A 24,967-nucleotide genomic window follows, 5' to 3' on the forward strand; every position below is an offset into this window, starting at 1 on the left:
ACACAAGGATAATCTCTCAGCAAAGGCTTATCAAGCTGGATTTTAGGTTCTAGGTGCATAGGTTACTCGAAGGAGCACAATGTCTTAGTACAATATGGTTACTTTAAAAGGAAAAGCAAGATCAGGATTTAGACTAAAACAGAGAACCCCAAGGAAAGACATGAGGCAGCCTGATAGATAATTTTAAAAAATATTCCTGTCATGTTTTAGAATTATTTAGTCATTCTATAAGTTATTAAAGTTTACCATTTCTTAACTGATACTGTGAACAGCTGGAAAACAGATTTGTGGCAGAGGCTGACTTAGTGAAATTGAAAGTGACTGAAGAAGTAAACCTACTTAAATATATATCACAGTATAAATATTTATTTAATGTAAATGTATGAACAGTTGGAAGAAAAAATAACACTAGAAGAACAGGTAATTTTATTTAAGGAATCAATTTAAATCTTAGCAATTAAAAAAACCATCCTAACACAAACAGCTCACATTGTTCCAACCCATTTAAATGTTTGGGTTCCATAGCAGTCCCAGTCTGAACAAGAATGCAGTCACCTCTGCAGGAGCCCTCGAGGCACCCAGAGCTGATTCTGCTGCTCTGAGAATCATTCTGTGTCACCCCGTGCCCCCATGGGACAGTGACCCTTGGTGCCTGCACCACAGCCAGCTGCTGAAAGCATCTGTTCCCTCTAATGCTTGCCATTCTGCAAGGTCCTTCCCATAACATTACTGATTTAAATATTACTTCAGGTCAATTACTGCTTCTCTGGCCAAATAGTAAGCAACGTTTTAAAATTACATTTTAAACTCAGGTTTTTCAATCAGGGCATGAACAACAGCAATAATATCATCCTAGAGAACAGCATTTCCAAAGTTATTATGCTCTGGACAAAACCAGCATTAAGAAAAGCAGCTTATTTTAAGGCACTAAAATGTTTTGAAAAATTTTCCATTTCTCCTTCTAATTAAGACTGTGGCCAAGTAACACGTAACAACAAAAAAGCTTTTGTTGGAATTCCACCTTGCTGAGGACAAAATTCGACCAAAGCATTGCTAGGGGATTGCAAGCAATACATTTCCAAGGGCTGTCTTATAGAGCTGTGATATAAAAGGTTATTACTTTTCCTATAGAAAACCACCCTCCTTTTTGCCTCTGTGCTAACCAGTCTAATGCAATAGAAGGAATTTACATCCACAGCTAAGGAATGTTATGCTCCTGCTGGGGGATTGCAAATTTCACTGAAGTACATCCCACCCTCATTCTACCTATAAAGCATTCTGCATACCAGCAGCCTAGAGCCCAAATTACTGCACATGTTTCTTAAACTAAAAAGAACGTCCCCCAAAATAATAAAATAAAATTTAAACACCCCCCCCCAAAAAAAACAAAACAAAAACCCAACAAAACAAACAAAAAATCCCCATACAACCAATTTTACCTTGTTGATGGAAACTGTCAATGCTGGCTCCACTTTAGCCTCAATTTCTTCTGGTGAGTAATAACAAAGGAGTTTGCCACCTCTCAGTACACAATACAGCCTCCTCCAGCTGGTCAGACCTCCTACCATTTGCTAAGGGGAAGAAGTAGTGAGAAATTGCCAAACATAAACCTAAAACACAACCAATATTGCAAGGGGCACACATACCAGCCCTGAGTGATCAAACCTCAGCCTCACCAAATTCATTCCTACAACAAAGACTTTCTGTTACAGAACATTCCAATCACTGATATCTGAAATGTTAGCAGCACTTTAAATGTCTTCTGGTGTTTTACAGTTTTCACAGACTTGCCATGTGACACTAATAGTACAGAGCTGCTGGTTAGCACAGAATGAAATCTAGATCTGGTGTCTAGTGTAAAAAAAGAAAGCACCTTTATTAGCTACAGCAATTGCACAATAATAGAAATAAAAAGAGTATTTCACTTTGGAAATACACAGTACATTCAACAAATGTCAAGCAAAGACATTTGTCTAGAATTTCCACTTCCTCAAATGAATTTTCTGAACAGCTTTCATAAAACCATCACCGTTTCACAATCAGTTTAAAGCCTGTAATTCAGCACTCCTGACAAATGACCCAGACCCTCTGGCCCTCCCCTATCACCTTCTCATTTGCCCAGTTGTGCAACAAACCAAAACAGAGAAGCGAAGTGAGTTCACATGAATCATTTCTGAAGGGAGGAGTTTAGATGTGGCTCTGTTCAGCAGCCTGAGTCACCATGCTGGGACAGAACTCTTGTGGCAGCACAGCAAGGGCTGTGTGCAAGGACGAGAGCCACGGGATCACCAGGACTGATGCCATCAAGTACCACTAACTCTGAAACAAGAGTTTTACTTGATCTTTACTAACAGCCAAGGAAACATTGATTTCTCCATGCTCAGCCACTGAAGGCACCTTTGTGAATGTGGCTGTGAGAGAGTTTCCCCCTTGCTCCAGGCAGAACAGGTAAAGAGCAGCAGTTCTCCACACACCACTTCAGGGAACAGCAAATGCTCCAACAGCTGACTCAGTGACAGCTTTTAACAGCCCAGGATGCAGACACAGGCAAGGCCTCCTTACCTGCTGATTTAGAAATCCTGCCATCACATCCCTGGCCATGCAGGAGGGCTGCACAACTAAACGGCAGCACATGTTCCCATACAGGGGCAGCCAGAAAGAGGATTCCTCTGGGGGAAAGAAAAAGGCAAAAGAGACAAACACTCAGGTCTGAAAAACTGCCCTGAACATATAGTTTAGCTTTCTACAGCTGTTTTTACATTAAGATCCTGAGTCTAAATAAGCATATTTTCATATTTTAATAAGATTTAATCCTGTGGGATTAGATTAAAATTGATTTTTAGTCTTCAGGAAATGTTTTTTAATTGAAAAAATTAGTAAATTCCAAAATACTTTCAAGGAAAAATGGCAATATTGCTCTGCAAAAAAGAGTTGTTCTTACATAAAATGTGGCTCATTCCAGAGCTAGAAACTCTTTGAAAGGTAAGTGCCTGAGCCCATCCCATTGTGGCACACAGCTACATTCATACATGAGCACTTTGCTTCAGGTTGCTTCAATAAGGAATTTGGATCTGCTTTTGCCTTCAGCACTAGAGGAGCATTTAGGGTTCCAAGGAGTTCCTAATGAATAGGAATCACTCAGCTCCACTGTGCAATAGCCTTTCTCCTCTGTAATTAGAAGTAGGTAATGCAATGTTCCACTAATGTGACTGTCTTTGGTCAAGGTTTGGAAATGCTTGTAATGAACCAAATATCCAGGTATGTCCTTCCTCACCAGACTAAATTATGTAAATTAATGTCAGAAAAAGGAACTTCAAGAAGAAAGTTATAAAGTACTAATAAAGAAAGGATTACAAATATCAAAGATACTCAGAATTATTCATCCAACACTTCAAGAAAAAAATGCCCCATAAATCTTCAAATCTGTTCTTATTCAGAATTACTGAAATGTAAAGAAGGAAATTCCCTCTGAGGTCAAGTTTACCCCAGTAAATGATTTAAATTCCCAGAAGCAACAGTGAGAGTCCCATGCCTCAAGTTAACAATTGGAGGATGGCTTTTGGGAGGGGCTGTCCTTGCAGAAAATAATGGACAAAGTACCAAAAAGTGCAAACACCACCATCAGCTGCAGCATAAGCAGTCCCACAGTGCCAGCTCCAGGCTGGCTGCTCCCAACTCGTGCTGCCCCCAAGCTGAAGGACAGCAGCCAGCACAGACTGCAAGCACACACACTCTTCCATCCTGTGTTAAATCTGGGCCTCAAACAATCTCACCAAAATGAAGCAATTTTTCTTTTTCCTTCTGACTACAGAGAAACAAGCTGTTCTTCATTCTGATACCCTTCCTTGGTTGTGAGGAAGGGGAAATAATTTGTATATAACTCCAACTCACATAAGATGGAGATGCAAATGACAGAAGAAACTCCCAAAAGAATTAAATTTTCATCTGGACTTGAAATTTTACTCAACTTATAGTTTATTCAGCTGTGTACAGATGCCTGGTTTAGAGCCGTTAAATATTTTATTAAAGTTGTTCTATATTGAGTATCAAGAAAAATAATCTCTTTAAGCTCTTTAGTTTACAAGACTTTAATGCAAAATGTTACTGGTTTTTTATTTCCTTAAATTGATACCATATGTACTTACCATTTCCTGTAATGGTAAGGTTGTGGGTCCTGAAATTGTCCTCAGCACTTTCCAGCCCCAGAGTGGTGTATGCCAGCAAACTGAACTTTGCTCCACTAAATGTGAAAGAAAAGGCATGTTTAGGACATTGCTGCTTTGTGTGGCTCAGGCAGTCATTAAAGGGAGTCCAGACACACCTGAGAGACCACATTTGGGTACAAGGACACAGCAAGGGGCAGGGCAGGAGCTGGCAGTGACCACAGACGGACACCTCCAACCTCTCCCCAGCCAACTGCTGTGTCTGTGGCTCTCCCTGTAAACCCTGCTCCACATTCTGTCCTGTCCTTCCCAGACCTCATCTCCTGCCCCGGGTGCACCTCCAGTTCCAGGCCAGTGCCATCCCTCCTTCCAACCCTTTCTGCTGCCTCTCTCTGGCACCTGCAGGCCAGGACCCCTCTCATGGTGTCCCTGCCTCCAGCTGGGCTTGTGTATCTTCCTGAAGGGGCAGCAGCAGCCAAACAGGCCCCAGGCTGTGCCATCCAAACCCTGCACCCTCTGCATGCTCTGAGCACCTCTCTCCTCCAGGCACACACCAAGGAACTTTCAATAGGAGTTTACAGCTCTTATTTCTAGGCCTAAAGCAATTAGGTTTGGTAATAGGTTCCAAAATTCCTAAAGTTAATAGAACAACTGATGACAAACTTTATCTGAAAATACAGGTTAAAAATTAAAAGGCATTATAATGCTTCTCCATGTTGCTCTGCTCTTTGCTTTGCCTATGCAGACTACACTTTATAAACCAGTTGTTTATACATGTATTTTTTATATAATCCAATAGATTGATGATTCACAGGCAGAAATCTGTACAGACATCCTATGGTCAGTTTTGTAGCAGACAGGTTTTCTTTTCACTTACTGGACTTAGAGGTTTCAGAATCTTTTATCTTAGTTTTGCATTTTGCCTAGGGAAAAAGTATCACTCTTACAATTCAGCACAGTGCAATTGTGGAATGCAGTTCTTGGAATAAACTGGTATAAATTTAGTACTTTTAACCTTTTCTCTAAAATACTCATTGGACCAAGTAACAGATTTATAGTCCAGCAGTGCAGTAGGAATTCCACCTGGCTAATGGCAGTTAGAACAAAGTTCACAAGAAAACAAACCCCTCCAAATCACTAACTACTCTCCCCAACAGGATCTAGCACAAGATCCTTAAAATAACTTCAGTAGAACACAAGAAAGCTTAGTGGTGTAAAAGCTGAGAGGACACCAGTGAACTAAGATCATCAAGAACAGTTTTCCATCTTAGTATTGCTCAAATTTTATTTTTCTTACTAGCACAGGGGGAACACAGAGTTGTCAGACCTTTGGCTGTGCAGATAAATAAGGAGAGTGTCTACCTCCCCCTAGCCCTAAGGACAGAGGAGGAGGAAAAGTAGGAAGTTGGTCGGAGGGGAGGTGTGTTACATATCTGTCTCCAGGGAACAAAGAGAAAATTAAATACAATAAAACATGCTGGGTGAAAAACCACTGCTATGAAGCACTTCAAGAGGGAAATCTGAACAAAGACCCATCAGCATTTGTGTATATCCCCTGCTAAACTGTTCCTTAACAAAAGATCCTTCACTGATTATGCTTGACCAAGCAGTTGAGCAATGCATTACCATTCTATTTAAAGTGTACCAAAAAGTTCAGTTTCTTCTCACAGATAAAACTGCTGTGCTGATTCTAAAGTTACTTTTTTTTTTTCTAAAGCATGACTAATTACCACAACAACGTTGCCAAAAAAAATAGCTACTTCACTTTTAAAATATGCTCCACAGTAACATTTTCATTCTAAAATACAAGTCATTCCTTTCAGGCAGCTGCAATATAATTTAGGAAAGTTTTATCTACAGATATTTTTCAGATTTAACTGGCTAATCAGGATTGTTGACTGTGTTTTTCCTTTGCATTTCAGAGAATTAGCTAACTGCCTTAAATGGCAGTTTCTTTGTTTAACAAAGAATAATCTGCCTGCTGCATCTCATTCAGTACTTTGCATATCTGGAGTATTTTTCCATGTAACAACTTCATTAAAAAAACCCAAGCAGCTCATCCCCACAACATGCCTGTGGCAAAGGCTCATTGTTAAATCTGTTTACTGATCAAGAGACAGAGGCACCCAAGTTTGCACACAGACCTGGGTGTGGGAAGGTGTAACTGTAACACTCTATCCATGTATGCTAATTAAGACATCTTCAATTCCAGAATCTATTCCTAAATATTAAACCCAATGTTAGAAATCCCAATCTCACTTCATTCTTTCAGTGTGAGTGAAGGAGTGAGTGGAAGACTTGTGAGGTGAAAAAAACTAAATTCAATATGCTCAATATTCAATCAGATCTTAAATAATAGAGGGTAAAACCAAATCTAACCTTCAGGTGCTAACAAGAACCCAACCATAAAGTGAGGCCACCAGATTGGACTGTGTACCTCAGCTCAGTGTCACTGGGGATGTGCCAGATCACACACAGACAGGGAGGCTGCTGCACCTTCAGCCCAGGGCGGGACAAAACATCAAACAAGCAGTGCCTGCACAGCCAGGTCTGCACACCAGCAAACAGCACTTGAGGGACACTCTCCAGTGATTTCTCCAAAGGGCAACCTGCTTACACTGCAATTTAATAGCAAAACTGCACTAAAAATTTTTTTCTTCTATGAAAAATGTAAAAAGAAAAAAAAACCATTAGAATTGAAAACCTAAGCAGGCAAAAATTGTATAGAAACTAAATGAGGGACAATTAAGAGAGAATGTCAGTATACTTCAAATTAACTAACTTAAGCAACCAATCAAGCCCTTTGTCACTAAGCTTTTTCAAGAAGTTCCAAGTCTGAGAGTTTCCTCACTAACCAGAGAGATTTCTAAGCCAAGAAGTTTGAAACAGAGGGATCACAGAGTTTTTTGGGAAATGGAGAATTTCACTCATGTGTGCATTGGAAAGGAAAAGGCTTGTACAAATGAAATCTACAGAGAAAAGGTGTTCGCATAATAGAGCAAGTTCACTTTTTTGTTGCAGTTTAATTTCCCCTGCTGGACTGGTAAAACTCTCTGGGAATACTTGAAAGATCTCTTGTAATCTTGCAGTCTCTTCCCTTTTATAAGGGCTACATACCAAGGTCTAACTAATATAAATCCTTGGGGAAACCTATAAAAAAATTGACAACTTATTTTCTGCCTATAAGAACCCATTTCTTTCCAAACAACTATTTTAATCACCCAGCAAGGCCATCATTTAACACTTCATTGTTCATTTAATTGTGTTAAGAAAGTAATAGCCACTGTGAGATGATTATCTAGAGTAGAAACAACAAACTTCCAAGATGGAGGGAAGGAAAATTCAATTGAGAAAGCAAAAGCAAAACCCAGGGGAGGAGGCAGCTGTTTAAATTGCCTACTGGTGCTTTTCCTGAAAAGACAGGAATCCATACTGGGCAGAGAAGGCAGTGGTTGCATCTGATCCAAACTGGGTCTCATGGCTCAGCTGAAGCACGGCCACCTGACATGATGCACATTGAAAAATGCATTGTCATTAGGGGGAATCCACTGGAAAGGCAGTGATAAAATTTGTTTTGCTCTCTGGATAAGATGTCTTGGGTGTCTATTTTTGAGTCAAACAGAAAAATCAGTTTACAGTTATATCAGGTCAACAAAGATAGAATATGCTTGAATGTTTCCTTTTAAAATCCCAGCAAATAAATATATGAAACTAAACTAAGACTAAACACCAAGCAAGAATTAAGCATTGATTCTTTATTGTCAGTTTCCAAAAAAAGGAATTCCTTGAAAACAATTTATTTCTAAAAAAATATAAATCAATAAAAAACTGATGCTATTAATATTTGCAAATTCAGTATTTGGCCTGCTTAAATCCCAATGAAATTGAAGTAGCTGGAAAATATTAGTAGGCAGTTAATTTTTAAAAGGAAACAGGTAAATTATTGAGAAAAGCACTTATGAACACTGAAAATCAGTAAGTCATTTTAAAATGTCCTGTGCTAAAGTCAATTCAGAAATCTCTTTCTAAGTAGCCATAAAGTGCCTTTGGCAGTGCAGAGTTTCAGTGGAATTAGGGCAGAGGGTACAGGAGGGAGTTCTCCTGCCTACATGCACAACTTTTGCTATTTCACACATCTTGGAACTTTTACACTGATCTACCTGCCAGGTATGAGCAACGCTGGCTGGGTGCAGAAAGAGTGTGGGGGAGGAAATAAACAGGGAAGGGGGGAGGAGAAGAGGTGGATGGACAGAGTCACACACAGACTGTACAAGCTCAGCTTCCCCTAGAGATCAAACCAAGAATATTATTTTGATAATTAGCAGCTGGCTGGCTGTGGAGCACACAGATAAAGGCTGCTTGTGTGTTTCAAGATCAGAACCAGGCCCCAAGGCTCAGCGACATGGTTGGAATTCACACCTACTTTCTCATTTCCTATTTAAAATGTAAATTTTTTTTCACTTGGGCAAGTAGAGAAAAAAACCAGTTTCTTGGCAGTTTGCCAAAAATTCACAATTATATTTGGCCTATTTCTGTTTTAAAAGCTACAAAACCAGAACATCAATATATGTGGCTTACTGGATGACTGGGTCAGCAGGCAAGAGGGGTTCAGTGCTGTCTTCTTGCAGTGCAGCTTTGAGTTTCTTCCCTGTAGCTTTGCTGAGGGATGTTTTAAGTTTCTTTGCCAGTTTCTTAGGAGTGTTTGTTATGCATAAAGACTCCTCTGTACAGCAGCTATACACTTCAACCTTCACCTGGAAATCTGGGCTTGCTTCATCACTGAATGGGGGAGGAGAAAATTTCAGAGCATTTGTTAACAAACTGTGTGTGGAGCCAAGGAAAGCTGCTGCTACTTTATAGATTAAATAAGATATTTCTAATCAAGGGAAGCAATGCCAGACCATTCAGGCACAGATACACATTAATATGGAATTAAGGACTAGAGTACACAGTAGTAACTTGGCACTGGGGTCATGAGATGGTAATTGCAGCATAAACAATTACAAACAGGAAATTCAACATTTAGGTTAAAAATGGAAAAAACACCCACGTTATGGAAATACACAGGCAAGACATTCAAACACACTTAAATCTGCCCTCTACTGTTACACAAAAATCACATGATTGGAAACCTATCCCTGCCTATGGTCCTAAGTCAGACTGAACTGTTTAAAAGACATCCTAGCTGCACCTCATCCCCTTCAAATTACTGAAAAAACTGCTATCTAATAAAATCTGTCCTTTCCAGCTTAACTACCTACTGCTGCATCCTCTGGCCCACAACCTTTCTCAGTTTTCAGTTTTACTGATTCTCTTGCTCTCAAGCTTAGTCATCAAGCCAGAAGCCTAACCTCATCTTTCAGATCCAAATCATGTCATTACACACATGCCATAATGAAATCATTCCAAAAGCTTTTCTATCAAGTCTTTTTATGCCTTGTGGGATACAAGGCAAGTTAGGGTGCCTTTTCTGCTTTTGTTGCAGTGCTTCACTGAAAATTATAATGGTTAAGTCTCATAATTTTAAGAAGCAGATTTAAATCTTTATCCCTACTCTTAACTTGAATGGGTGTTAAGGAGAGTTTTAAATTTGATTTAAACTCAGTTTTCAGGATCTTGATTTAAAGTTTTTGGTAGTTCTGGTTGTTCAGTCAGTCTTCCTCAGAAAACAGACTCTAAATTGTTGATATAAAAGGCAGAGAGTGGAGTCAAGCTCTGGTAGGTGTAACAGACATGAGGTGTTACATGAGGAAAGAGACTGTACCCTGCTGGACAGATAACATTTACACCTATAATGCCATACTGCTTTCAGGTTTTAGCAATAATTTAATGCTGTCCCTGAGATGTAAGTTTATCTCTTTATATAAAGAAAAATGCTTCAGCAGGGCAAAAATGAAAAGAAGTAGAGATCAACTGGCACATCTCCAACCAGCATCATCTTGTACACAAAACCAGCCTTCCAGAGATGGGGATCCTCCACCCACTAAAATGAACAGAGCCTCTACTGATTCCTTTGCCCTCAGCAAAACCTAGTGGACCTCAGCCAATCTTATTCATAATCACATCCACCTGCAAAAGAAAACAGCAATATTTGTACTTCATTCAACAGCAGTAAGTGATACTCACAATATGGTGACATTTTCAAAACAGATATCTGTGATTGCCTCATCCACAAGAGTCAGCTCAGTATCCAGAACCTGAGCTCCCATGCTGAACACACAGAACACGGCGCAGCGCTGCGATTCTGGGCAGGGCACAGAGAACCTGCATCAGCCACAGGGCACGGCACAGAACCAACACTGCCACGAAACAACCACCCAAACTCACTCACACCTCTAAGGAACTGCCCTCACATTCTCCCCACCACAAATTTTCATCATAGGATTTTATGATAATTAGCCTGTATAGGTAGAACAATATACACAAAGGGGAAAAAATGCCTACCTCTATTAGGAAGGAAAAAAAAAGTTGAGTAATCTGGTATAGTGTCTGCTAGCAACTTCAAAAACATTAGTACAAATGTAATTTTGTTTAGTAAAATTGATTTCACACAAAAAAAATAACATTTGATCCAAAGTCTGTATCATTTTATGAATGTGCTACATAGGATTAGGCTATTTTGCCATGCTTTGCATCTCTGACCCTATTGAAAATCAAAGTGAAATCAATGCCAGGTGACAGCTGGAACAGATTTAGGATTAATCTCCATGACACAGCAAAATGCATGTACTTGAAGGCTATCCAATAATACCCTCAACACCAACAGTCAAGTTTCATTTAAATTTCTCATTGGAAACAGCCTCCAATGCACTCTCTCAAGTGCAGACAAGACATAGAACAATGTGTTTAATCACAAGTTTCTCAGTTAACCATTTAATACATTCTTCTGTTGCTTCCTCTGGAATTCTTCCTCAGGTGGACTCTCTAGAGTAGGGTTTGAACACAGAACCACAGGACTTTGAACTAACTCCTCTAGCTACAACCAGCAACTTCAAATTACAATCATTTACACAACAAAGAGTAAAATACAGACCTAATGAAAGGTCAGAAAAGGGCTTGAAATGAGTATGAACTTCCTCATTCAGTTTAAATTTACAGGCATAAGCATTGCTTATCAGAGTAATTAATTACATCTTACATACTTTCTTTTTTGCTGAAGTGGTCAGAGCCTTTCCACATTAATGGTATTCGAATATCTAAAGGGGGGAAAAAAGAAGGAAGGGAGATTAAGTTATAGTCAATATTGTGGATCTGTGATCAAAACAAGTTACACAAAGTGTGCTGTTGCTTTTTCTGATGTTCTGGTGGTAACAGGGCCTTCCACCCAAAGAACAGCATAACTATTCCAAGATTATTATCCACATCAAAAGAAAATGCAATCATTAGTTGAACTTGAAGCGTCATTCCTGTTTAGAAATTATGCTGGAATAAAGAATATTTTAAATCTCCTTTGAAAGTACCTGCAATAGCATTTCAGAGAAGCTGTGTAACATAGTTCTCAGAGGTGTTCTCTGAGCCCATTATTATGCATAGATGTAAACCAAAATCCTGCTTGCCTGGTGCTGAAAACCACTCATCCCACTGCAAGAGGAAAACCTTCCTGTTTTAATGAAAAGACTGGGATACTTATACTGCCAACACTTCAGTCTTGTTTTGCTAACCACAGAGAAAATACCACTTGCAATCACATTCCCAGTGAGAATTGTCTCAGTCAGCAAAAAGAGTTTAGAAATCTTTTTTCTTTTAACACAAAAATATCCTTCTACTTCAGAACCACAGTAGAGAGGCAATTACAAAGCCATTATTTTAAATCATGCCTGTCATTTTAATATTAGGAAAGTATTTTCTTCACTAAATTTTCCCATTTATCTACTAAACTCAACATAGTACTAAGTGACATTTTCCTCCAGCTTAGAGGACTCAGGTGAAGACATAATGTTTTTTATTAGTCCCCTGTTAAAAGACAAATGCTGTGAGGGCTTTATAAATCCAAGCCTGATTTCTGAAGTACAAGGGTGCTGTTTAAAAGGATATGCAATATATTAAGTGACACATGATGGCAGCAGTGAACAGCATGAACTCAGCTGTCTTGTGACAAAAGTCTTCAATATTGTTATAAAGAAGCATTGCTGACTCCAGTGTTGTCTTCATATGAGAATGATGGAAAAATTCACATTCATTATGCTAAGATGCACAATGGTACCAGTTATTTTGGCATCAGATTGTCATGTATTCCTACAGGGGCTTACCCACAAAATTTAAGTGAAATCACATTTAGTCACTCTGTCTCAGAAGGTAACTGAAAAATTCAAATTTCAGTTAATTTTTATTATGAGACATCTTATTATAAAAGCTATTTCAATATTGAAACTTTCAAATTCATCTATTTTTAAGTGTTCACGAAAACGAAAAAACTTTCAAGTGAACTACCAGCATACAGCTTTAGACTTCTAACTTCCTAAAAATCAATACATCACCATGATCTGAAACTGCCTTTCACTTCTAAAGATGCATTTGCATAGCAAGCATTTCTAAAAATAGGGGGTTTTACACAAAGAGAAGTAGTTTCATTAAAATCATTACAGAAGTCTCTCAAACTTTTAAAAGATATATATATTCATCTTTGTCAGAGACAAAGCACAGAACATTTCTTTCCTAAAATACAAAGGTCTCAAATCTACATTCATGTGTGAAAACAGTTACAAACAAAAGCTTCCTCTGTCTTCAATCATAGCAAACTCTGAATGACAATGTTAATGCACTCGATAGCCCTTGTTAGCAATTAGAGCACTAGATTAAGGATTACTTCTGTGTGCCACTTTCAATATCCTGCTGGCTGAAAAATTTACACCTTGGTCAGAAAATCATCAGGGTATAGACAATCAATCCTGGAACAAGTTTAACATGATACTTGTAAATCAGTTTTCAATTCATTCTTGGACTGAAGGAGCTGTCATTTATCAAAAACAAAGATCAATTTTCACACACCTTAATTTCAGTTACCATTAGCTGTAAATCTGTGTGGATGCAAACTGGATACATTCAAATACTACAATTAATCAAATTTAAACCCAATGATCCCTTTATAAAATTACTTTAAATTATGATCATGCTTTTTCATCAACATTTGATGTATTGTCTTCTGACAAAAAAAATCGATTGGTACAATAACATAAATGACATAATTTATTCAAAAATATGGGGGATAAGTAAAAATGATAGAAGTGTGAAAAGCTGTGGATTAAGGAATGCACTTCCCACACAGTATCTGACATAGCTGCTTTCTGTAGGAGCATATTCCCCAGCAGTCCTGCACAGCTCTTCCCAAACTTCTGCACTTGGTCACGACTGCCCTACTTTTTTGGTAGCCATCATCTGGCATGCACTAACTATGTGACACACTAATAAATTTATAAGTGGATGGATTGCTGAGGGTAGAAAATCAGGAGGTGACCTACAGAAAGAATAAATCAGCAGAGGCCAAGAACAACATTTAGGCTTCCCTGCTGTAAACTGGACCTGGCCAGGCTTCCTGACACCAGTATGTGAATGGGGGGAGGCATGGCAGCAGCCAGCACCCCCAGGCTGGGCTGCACAGAGAGGCAGTTTGGGCTTCCTCCCCTTCTCCCTGATCTCTGCCACACTTCTGAGGCAGAACCTTCAGTTCTGAGAGCCCCTGTGTTGGTAACAGTGCAGAATCATTAACAGACAGCACCAAATACAAAGTGGTGTATTTCACCCCCTATGGTCTTATTGAAACAAACTAGCTAGATCTTTCATATCCTAAGCAAGTTTTCCATACTGTTTTAAGAAAACAGAGTTCTTAAAACATTCTGATTTTCTAAAGATAGAAAGCAGAAGTGTATTATATGACCCTAAAGTCTTCAGTGCAGATAGCTCTCCAAATTTGAAGAAAGGTGCAACCACAGCACAGACAGGCAAACAGATGCTTTCATCCAACTGCCATAAGGAGGAAAGACAGATACACATTCTGCAAACAGCTGTGCTGGCAAAAACATTATTGAACCATGTGCTCATCACTCTTCTCCTACTAGGAGTTACCTTGCTTAAAGATCACCCAAAATATGCAGAATTAACTGAAACAGTTTCAGCAGTGAGCTGTTCTACACTATTTTGTTCTTAATGCAGCAGGTCAGGGAGCACAAACAGATGTGTCAGCAAAGCTGGCAGAACAGCCACAGGACTGCTGAATGTAGTAACATCCACTACTGTCACAGGCAAACAAACCAATCAATCCACAGTGCTGAAGTTTGAGAACAGGCTAGAAAACAGCCCATGAGGAATGGCTGTTAAATGTTGTTACTAGCCTGCATTGAAGCCATAGCACTGCACCTTTGCTGTAGTAATGCATTGCCTAAATAACATTTGCATACTAGTTATGATTCTGCTCTTAATTTGTTAGACATCCCTATACTATCACTTCAAAGTCTGCTGCTGTGGGGAGAAACAAAGTTTTCAGCTCACTCACACTGGTTTAGCTTTGAAATGCATTCAGTGTTTAGTGGCAAACAGCAAAGAAGTATTTCCCTCTGTGCAATGCCCTGTGAGTAAAATGGAAATAGAGGGTAGGACCTTCAACAGCCCATGTGTAACTTAAGCACAAGTCCCCTTGTGGCATTAGAGAATTGATACCTCTGAACCACATACACACTTTAAAAATACCATCTTTTCTGTATAGTTTGTATTAGAAGACACTGTCCAGCTAATTAGCATCTGTAATTAAGTGACTCCCCGGCCTCTTACCTGATATAGCAACCCTTGCTCTGCATGCCGTCCGGTCTTTTGTCCCATTCTCTGAAGACCTCCAGAAAGAAGAAAAGAAAAAAGATATTTAGATCTGTGCATTTAGATATCTAAAACTCAACCCTTTAAACATTAAGAAGTGTCAGGATTTTCATATTAAAGCTCATTTCAAATGCTTTTCTTTAAAGTTAATTTTGGTATCTCTGGTTTAAGATATGAGTCATTAATTTCTTAAGCATAATCTGGGAGGAAGGTACACCACCATTTTTAAAAATTCCTTAGAAGACTTTACTCCAAAGTAAAGTCACACACACATCTTCCTTGTCTTTTCCAGCTGCAACAGGATCTAATACATTATCAATTTTTGCCTTCTGTATGTGTCAATGAGGACGCAACTTAATTTATTGGTTCTATTGTTGTTTAAAGAATTGCCTCCTCCTCTATTAATAAAATGAAAATTTCTAGCTGCTAGCAGCATCATGACTTCCAGAGGCAGTTAGAATATCATCAGAACTCACAGATGACAAATCCTAGAATTTTCTCTCTGCAATAATTAAGCCTTAAACAAATTCCAGTCTGAAGCAAATACCAAAAGAAAAAGAGCTCCAAATGGACTATCAAGTACCAAAGATATAATTTAAATGATAAAGAAATAACTCTATAGCATGCATCTCCTCTAATGGCCCCCACGGGCATCTCAATAGCCCTGAAGACAGAAACCCAAGCAATGCATGGCAGTCACACAGCAAGCACACAATGTAACTGTTCAGATACATGTCCAGTGTCCCTGCCTGGTGGGACATGTGCCACCACCATTCTGTGCTCACTGACAAACACAAGGAGTTGAGTAAATCAGCACATATACACACTTGATATTATTCCATCACTAAAAACATATATAAAAGATAAGTCACTGAAAAACTCATGTTATTAGAAAAAGCAATACAAATGCAGTAATTACAGAATACCACATGTATCATATGCCAGTTTTCAAAAGCAGCTTCAGAATAGTGGACAGAAAACACTGCTCTTTCCTCCAACATATTTCTCCTATAAGGGAACATTTCTCAGACTGAAAAGTAGTGGAACTGCTCCTACAGACACAATGAACTGGAGCCAAGCATGTACTCACAGAGTTCGTATTTACACTAAACTGCAATATAATATTCCAATAAATTACTAACCTGAGAGCAACAGTGTCTCTGCACCACGATTCTCAGCATTGCACCCCAAATAAACTCCATTTAGACCAAAATTTTGTAACATTATTCAAATAAAACACACATACTTTAGCTTCATCAGGAGTTATAAAGTGAGAATATTTTCAGCTACTTTTCTTCCCACTGTTACATTTATCACTTCGCTGTAGTTAGCATAAGCGGCCAGCAGAGGGTACCAATTAACCGTGATGGGGCCGTTATTAAAGGACCCTTGATAACCATAGAAAGCATGAAAAATACAAATAGCTGTGTTCTGTCTTGGATAGCTTTGTTTTGACTTGGCTAGGCACCTTTTTGTATGCTAACGACAATCAAGAAAATATGTCCATTTGTGTTACTTGATACTAAATTAATGTCAAAACTAAAATCTACCCAGGAAAATATGACTTGTGTTTCATTTTCTAAAGTAAAGAGAAGATAATGGAATTATTTCATAACGTAATGCTTTAAGGCAGAAGTAATTTATGTTTAGGAGATAAGGAAGGATTTCAATCCACATTCCTAGACAGACTGTGAGTGAGTGCCTGCTGGGAATTTGAGCTGTTACTCACTGCTGCTGCCCCGGGGCCTGCAGCTGTGCCCTGTAGGCCCGGATGCGAGCGTTGCACACCAGCAGGTTCTTCACAGCGCGCAGGAGCTGCTCCCTCTGCGTGCTCACTGCCAGCAGCCTGCAGATCCCCTCCCGCATGCGGAGCTCAAAGTTCATCTTCTCTTGGGTGTCACAGTCCTAGAGATGCAAAAAAACCCAAAGGATTAAACTAAAAATTGACTAAGAGTGCTCTCAATTTTTTACATCCTCTGCAGCTGGGATAGAGAACTCTAGGTTTTAATTATGCACAGCAATTGCAATGGTTCCTGAATGCAGAATGGTGGTTCTCTCTTCAGGAATAAATGAGTAAAACATGGGACAAAACAGATTTACTATATCCATTATACATGCAAATTCCAATCCAAGATTAACTCACTGTACCATCTGAAAGTTACTAAAATTTTATGTGCCTCCATGTGTCATTCATAGAATAATAATAACATATGGTCCTAGAGAGGGTTAACTGAACAAAGCCTATAAATTAACAACTCACTTTTAACAGTGACCTCTACTAAAATAAATTTTAAACTGAAGAAAATGTCTGAAATATTTTAAATCAGAAATTCAATCTCACCACTTCTTCGACTGTCTTTAAAAAATTAAAGAGAATCTGTTTTTTCCAGTTATGGTTGATATGAAATTCAGGTAACAGCAAAAGGGAAAAAAAAAGGAGACTGATCCCAATACTCAACTGCATCAGGCCCTGAACTGAAAACAGCTGTGGTGGCTTCAAGACTATGCAGGCATCATGTCAGGCACACTTTTCATTGAAACAGTGAACTAAACTAAACATGGCTGGCAAGTCACTGGAATTCACCATCACTGTATTTTGAAGGAGTGGGGGTTTTTAAGGTTTTATAAAAACTGCTGAGAAGTCAACTTCTTCCTGCTACTTTCACAGAAAAAAATTATAAATCTGCATTATTCCTCACTTGCAACTTCAAAAAGGTCAATCTACAGCAGGCCAGGAAATAATGAAGGTGAAGGACCACAGAGTGCTGTCTCCCAAAGGCCACTAGATGCCACTGATGGCTGATACACATGACCTCGTGTTGTGGCTGTCCCTGGCCAACCCGAGTATTTATTTCTGACACGTGAAGAACAGAGTGAGTAACAGAATGCTGTCATGGTATTGCAGGGTTGCATTGCAAATACTTTGCAGGCCGGTGAAGAGCGACGCTTTCCCATTACTAAACAAGAGTGCCTCTGCTACCTCTGGAATTAACAAGTTCATGGTTGGTTGGTGGTAAATGGCTCCCAAAGCTCACATCAGAGATAGAGAAGTTCTGCTGGTACTCTCAACAGCTGCTATATGAAAGCCTGGGACCCCGTATGGCACCACAGACTATCCCATTTTTAACCCTCACAGGTTTGCTTTTTAAAGTTTCAATCACAGCCAGAAGGAGATAAAGCAGGGCAACAACATCTCTGCATTCTCAGCACCTGCATCTTTATTCACACTTTTTCTTAGGACTCATCCCAGAAAAGAAAACAAAAAAAAAAAAAGAGGAGAGCAGTAAATAGCTTTCATCCATCTTCTTTTCTTCTGAGTCAAATTTTACACGGCTATGAAAACCCTAAGCAAGGCCCACACCTGTCTCTAAGAAATAATTACTTATTCTCTGAACCTAAACTAATAAATCAGCTGCTACAAAGCTCCAAAGAATGAGATCCTACTTCCCCCTAATAATTCCCAAGACAGCAGGCCTCAGCACTGCCCTGGCTCCTCTCCACATCTATCACCTGTTACAGAACTACAGTGAGGAAATAAACATTCCTATTTGGGGCATCTGCATGTACCCATACTGGCTTTCAAGAACTGCACAATGCATTCAGTCCACATTACATCTCAGCCAGGTTCACATAAAATATTCTGGACTAGCAGTAGGTGGCTGTTGGATAGATAGATAAGATAGCTTAAATAACCACACTATGTAAATCTCATCTGAATGAAGGATTTAGCAGCCTGATTTGGGAATGTATAAAGTTCTTTGTGCCTACCAAAAGAGATGGGTCAGCTTTTTTTCCCCACCATTCTGTCTAAAACTACAGGCACACCATCTGGACTCGGAGGAATGACACAGCACTGTATTGCCATATGCTGTCTACCAGCACACCGTTCCCTTGTGAGGGCCATCCTTCCCCCCCAACGGCAGCACAACCCAGACCAGAGCATTCACAGCTGCGGGATTTTCAGCCCCACACTCAGGAGCTGCCTCAGCAACGCTTCTAAAAAGTGTCTTTGTATTCCCCACATAAGTATACTCAGTATAAGAAATGTCTAGTATTAAAAAGTCACAAAACAAACAAAAATACCAACAGCTGAAAAAAATATACGGATGCTGCTGAAGGTAGAAATTTTACTTCATTTAATTGGTAACTTCATCACAGGCTTTCAGATTCTTATTCCAAGGTACACTTTTGATTTACTGCCACAGTGGTTTACATCTAAACCCTACAAGTCTAAACCCCATAAGTATAGTATATCTTTTTAAAGTAAGCAAGTAGCCAGGCAGTGGGTACTCTCCTAAAACAGGGGCAATACAGTCAAGACACCAGCTTGGGCATTTTGCAGGTAGACAAAACAAACATTTGTTTTGTCTAAAAAACAGAGAAAGAGCATTTGCTGCAATTGAAAACCACAGATTCACAGACACTCCCGAGCTCAAGTTATTCGGGTTTTTAAGCAACTCGAAGTGTAAGAAAACCCCTCATGAATCGGAAAACCAAGGAAGATTAAAGAGGTGCAAGGAAGCAGCTCCGAGAGCCTGCAGAGAGGAGGGTGAGCGGGGGGCCCAGCTCGGCCCGGCCCAGAGCAGCCGCTCTGCCGCGTCCCCCCTCAGGCGAGCCCCCTCAGCTCCCACAGGGCGCGGGCAGCCCGCGGCCCCCACAGACCCGAGCTCGGAGACAGCGCAGCTCCCGCCCCCCGGCACCGCCCGCCACACCGCCCCCGCGGCACCCGAGAGTGTGGCCCGGGTCGGGTCTGCCCTGCCCTGGCGGCCCCGGCACTCACCGGCCCCGCGGCGCCCGGCCCGCCGGGCTGCTGCTGCTGCCGCCTCATCATCCTCGTCCTCCTCGGCGGCGCCGCCGTTCAAACCTCCCGCCCCACAACGGCCGCGGCCGCCCCGCCCCCGGGCCCAGCAGCGCCCCGCGGCACAGCGGCCGGCCGGGCTCGCTGGGAAAGCCGCAGGGCTGCCGACTGCAGCGCTAACCCCCTCGTGTTTAGCCACAACAGCCAGTGCCAGAAATAAAGGCCAGGACAGTGCCTGTCTTGGCTTCTTCCTTCCCTTTTAATTTACTTTCCTAAAACAGGCTGGTGCCGCCTCTTTCTGATGAGTGCCCTTACGGGGTGCTGCTCACGGCAGCAACCACTGCTGCCCCAAAGCATGCCATGTATTTTTAACCCTGTTCTTGGGTTCCTGCAGTTCATCTAATTATGCATCTTTAATATGATAGTACTTCAATAGCTGCACTAGTAGCACGTGTTGCTAAAAGTATACTGTTATATACTGAGTAAAAGTGCATTAATTATTCACTAGATTGACTGGAGAGGAATGGGAGTAACATCTCTCTTCTGCTGCCAGTTTTGCAGCTCTGTTTGTCTTCAGCAGATGAGACAAATGAGCCAAATAGTGTCTCCCATCCATTCCTCATCCCTGATTTCTTGGCTTTCCTCTCTGAATTCCTCCTTGACAGGTGATGGTCAGAAGCACAGATCCTCATTGCTTTGCACAGGGTTGTCAACATTTGTGGGAAGTAAAATGTGCTGGAATGAGTGAGATATACAGTGTTGCTAACAGCTTTCTACAGAAGACAGAAGTCTCCAGGCTAACATATGCTTATTTAAAATATAAGAAAATGCAGTTAGGAAGGGAAAATTTTAAAAGCCTTACTGCTTCATTGGGATTTCACATAGGTGGTCAGCAGTTCAGCTGGACCCCTGACATTTACAACTGGGGCACAAACACAGTGGGCTAGCCTTAGAGGAAAATCATGAACTTCTGGACCAAAACTATGTATTCCTTGGGGCAAGGCAGGGGACAGGGAGCTCTGCTTCACTCCAGAGTGCTCATTTCACCTGGAGGCAGAGATGGCAGAGGCAGCTGTTCTGGAGTTCCTGTCTCCATCTTGGGCCATGTTTCTTAGGGCAAGGAGAGGCATTCAAATATTCATTAAATACCTTCATGCCATCGTGAAATCGTCTACATACCACTGGCAGGGCACCTGCCACAACTGGGAAGCCCTACCCTGTTGCATATAGGCAAAACCTTACAAAATAAGGAAGGGCCTTGTTACCCTTGTAAAATCATGGCTCAGGCCTGTTACTTCAGCTGAACAGAAAAAGACTATGGGAAAGTGACTCAGCTGAATTAGAGGTAGAAAAACAAATTATATAACCATTATGTGTTCATATTGTGGTTTATGGTTGTTGGTTACATTTGTTGCGCTTAATTAGAATGTAACCGATAAAGGCCTAACTGCTTTAAAAGGCCTGGTTTTTGCAATGAAGGGCTCTCTTGCACCTGCCTGGGGAGTCTGCATTGCTCTGCTTCATTACACCACTCCAGGTTATATATCTTTAGGTGCTGTGACTTTTCCAAAAAGTCTTTGTCCAGTTCATTCAGAGGAGAAATCCCATCACGGAGCCAAAAGGCTTTTGCTTAATCAAGGTATGATACTTAGAGCTGCATATGGACAGCCAGTATAGCTAAGAGTGAGCTTAAGGGAGGTTTAAAGAGAAGTCTCCACCCAATCCTGGTGCTTCATGCACCCAGGATAAGCCCTGGGCTCCTGTCTCTGCTGCAGAGTTCAGGATTTTGGATACAGCAAAAGCAATCCACCAAATGAGGGGAGAACATGAGATGACAGATCAGTGCCCTTTTGCTTTACAGTATGGCATGTCTCTTAAAGTGGGGTCTGGCCTCTCCTGAATCACTCAGGGATGGGATTTGAGCCTCAAAAATCTACAGGGCATTCTAGGCTACAGAAGTAAACTAGAAACAATAAGATGTCATGGAGTGGAATTGAGCCAAACAGGTGAAAGTCTCAGGTTGACTGAACCATATTATCACTGAATCACTGCTTGACCCAAGTTGATCCATAAAGCCTTGACTGAATGGCTGAAACTCTTTGATGAGTTTGATGTAAACTGTGGGAGCAGATGGAAATTATAACCTTACTGCAGAGATAAACAAATAAGGAATTAATTACTGTAACTCATCCCTTCACCAACTCACCAAATAGTGCCCTAACACAGAAAATTGAAACAACCTGTGAAAAAGACACAGACACACTTCCTATCCAGCATCATCCCAAGCAGTTTGGGTTAGACTCTAGAACAAACCCACTGGTTCAATCTCTGCCTCCAAGACCCTAGAGAACAGCTCTCAGGTACACACCTGCAGGGTTTGTCTAAAGCCAGGATGACTACATGGAAACAATCAAAATCACTGCAAAAGGACAAGTTATGCCCCAAATTATTTCAGGCAATCAGCAACTCTAAAACCATTTTGCTAGTGGTGTAGACAGCTCCCAGGAATCTGTGGCAGTTGTCCAAGAATTTTAGATGCTAATTAGCATGGTTTTACAGTACAGTCTGTTCAGCAAATCTGAGTCTTAATAAAGTCCCAAAATGTGACTGCTAGTAGCATAAAGAGCCCGTGCCTGCAGCCCTTACATGCTCCTACAGACACTGACTTGAGCTGGAGCCCTTAAACCAGTGGCAGTTAAATGTGTAGGACTCAGCCCTAAGCAACATGAGTGGTGTCCTCTCAAGCTCAGTGCATACCTGCTCTTCAGCTGGTTCAAATGTGCAATTTTCCACTACATTAGGAATACGTTCTGCAAAGTCTGGCTTCTCACATTCTTGCACCTGTTTCTGTTTTGGTCCTCCATTGCATTCACTTTCTAGAGATGTTAGGTTTTTTCAATATAAAATTAGGCCTCATCATTCAGTAGATCTAATTCATGCTTAATTAAAAAATTAAACATTTCACCACACTTCTAGTATTAGCTTTTAAAGGAACGTGAGACTGAGGCTTTAAAAGGCATTTCTACAGGTTTAGAATGAGGTGAGATGTTCTTTCCACACATTATGTCTAGCTCCAACAAAGCTGTTCTGCTGCTGTTACAGCACATAAACTTGAAAAGAAGAAGGCTTTATGCCATCTAGATTATCCAGAGATTTGGGATTCAACTAGTAACTAACTACTCTGCTTGCTCCCTAACTGAAGTGTAAATGCAGCAGACAGCAACAAAAAAGGGAAGCATTGTAATCATGTTTTTTTCACCAGACAAACCTCCACTGAATGGCAGAGAAACCCAAAGGCACAACCTACAAAACAAGGAAAATCCTGCACAGTCACTGCTGCTAGTGCAGAGAAGTCAGAAGGAGGTAGGGTGAATTAAACAGGGGATCTATATCCTGCCTTCTGGGGTTTCTTAAGTGAAACATTTTTTTCAGATGAATCACACCATCCTTTTATTTGGCATTTGATTTGCATTGCAAAGCATTTGGCTTCCTTCTACTATTAGGGAAACTGGATAGCAGAGAAAAGATCATTGTCTATCTAAATCACTGTTCTGCTCAAGTGTTAGATCAGCATATTATTTTAAATGTTAGGCCCATCATTTTGGTTTAGCAGGTACAAAATGTCTACACCTACTCTTGACAGCACTGCAGTATTTTTCTTAATTTCTTAGTTCCCACAGCTTGCTACACCTACTCCTTGAATTCAGAGTGTGCCAGTAGAAATGCATTCAATTCCTCTTCAGATTTATCCTAAATAGAAATCTATGAAGATTTGTACTGGACACGTGGGAAAGAATTGCAAAGGCTTTTTATAACTGACTACTTATTTAAACTGAAGAGCAAACTGTTCCCATTGATTGCCACTGGCTTTGATTGCCATGGTGTGTGACCACTATAGATTGGTGGAATGGGCAGGGACTGGAGTTTAGGGTGTTTACCTGGCCACTTACTGGAGCTCAGTGACTCATTTCTTCATTTCAGCCTGCTGAGGTCAGTTGAAAGTCTCTCCATCTTTTAGCTGGGCAGAAAGGCAACATGGAGTCCTACAAAACAAAAATATGGGTAACTACCTTATTGTAATGCACTTCAGGCTCAGTTTTGATTGGTTGAGATGAAAATTAATCACCTGTCTGACAATGAGCTAAAGCTTAACCCTATCATGTTGAAAGTTATGGTAAGAGAAAACTTTATAGGCTCTTTCTTAGCTGAGCAGTGTGAAATAGGTTCCCTCTCTAAGGTAGTCATGGACCCAGTTGTTGAAGATGTCATCCTATACCATGCAGGTGCCCAAGCCAGCTAGGATGTATCACCCTTATCTTCCTGCCATAATTAGACAGAGCAGCCAGAACAGCTGAGAATAAACTCTTGCTATTTCAGGTGTTCTCAGATTAATTTTATCCTGAGAGCTTCTTCATCTTCTGCTCAAGTTTTTTTTAAACATTCTGCAGCTCTCCTCCAACTGCTATAATGCTCCCAATGGCACCAGGATCACATTCTGTATGATGCCATCAACTAAACATTGATACCAAGGTGCTTCAATAAACTATTTTGTTGATCATTTCATGTTCCTGTAGAATTTCTAAAAGAAACTGTAAAGGTTGAGAATGTACAAGGAATTATTTTTCCTTTATCCAGAGGCCAGAAACTGACTCGTCCCAGTATTTCTGATGTCATCCTATATTGAAATGCCTTTAGATTAAATTAATGTAGTCTTTTTGAATCACCATAAGAGATAAATGTACTCAAAATACATTTTATAACAGAAATAGTAAGTTACATAAAATCCATCCTCATATGAATTCAGAAAACAGTTCCTGAGATCAAACCTGAAAACAATCAAACTAAACATTGCATGACTTAAAACTGCAGTTTGATCATCCTCTAAATCCTAAAGTTGCCCAAACCCAGGACAGTGGATGAGTGACTAACCAAGGTACAGCAGTCACATGTATTCTGCTTGGGAGACCAGGGACATTGGTTTTGAAGCCAATTCACATGTTGTTCCCACAGAGGCAGAGATTCAAGCCCATCAGAAGTATCCTGTTGGACAAGGATCCCCCCAGGTGGCTGAGAGCTTCACTAGAAGCCTTTCTCCAGCTGAGAAGACAATGTGGACACACAGGATCTAACAAGGCACAAGTTTTGCAGCCTTTCCCTAAGTTTAGAAATCTACATGGTCTGTCTTTTCTATTCCACTTTT

At 40.4% G+C, this 24,967-nt stretch overlaps 1 protein-coding gene across 8 annotated transcripts in view; it reads right to left on the reverse strand.

Moving 5' to 3' along the window:
- The window catches only part of RTKN2 (rhotekin 2), a 48,780-nt gene that overhangs the window by 11,683 nt on the left and 12,130 nt on the right, over window positions 1-24,967 (reverse strand). For 4 of the 8 annotated variants that reach the window (XM_064717388.1, XM_064717391.1, XM_064717390.1 and 1 more), the window contains exons 2-10: window positions 23,706-23,810; window positions 16,699-16,874; window positions 14,928-14,986; window positions 11,306-11,359; window positions 10,290-10,407; window positions 8,742-8,942; window positions 4,146-4,240; window positions 2,563-2,669; window positions 1,440-1,571 (exon numbers count right to left, since the gene is read on the reverse strand). In XM_064717388.1, coding sequence (XP_064573458.1) covers window positions 1,440-1,571; window positions 2,563-2,669; window positions 4,146-4,240; window positions 8,742-8,942; window positions 10,290-10,407; window positions 11,306-11,359; window positions 14,928-14,986; window positions 16,699-16,853 — 921 coding nt within the window. In that variant the 5' untranslated portion in view covers window positions 16,854-16,874; window positions 23,706-23,810. Of the gene's footprint in view, window positions 1-1,439; window positions 1,572-2,562; window positions 2,670-4,145; window positions 4,241-8,741; window positions 8,943-10,289; window positions 10,408-11,305; window positions 11,360-14,927; window positions 14,987-16,698; window positions 16,875-19,749; window positions 19,823-23,705; window positions 23,811-24,967 lie in introns of those variants that run through there. The other 4 variants (XM_064717392.1, XM_064717394.1, XM_064717393.1 and 1 more) reach the window with 2 other exon arrangements.

This window comes from Zonotrichia leucophrys, chromosome 6 (genome assembly GCF_028769735.1).
Source record: "Zonotrichia leucophrys gambelii isolate GWCS_2022_RI chromosome 6, RI_Zleu_2.0, whole genome shotgun sequence".
NCBI lineage: Eukaryota > Metazoa > Chordata > Aves > Passeriformes > Passerellidae > Zonotrichia > Zonotrichia leucophrys.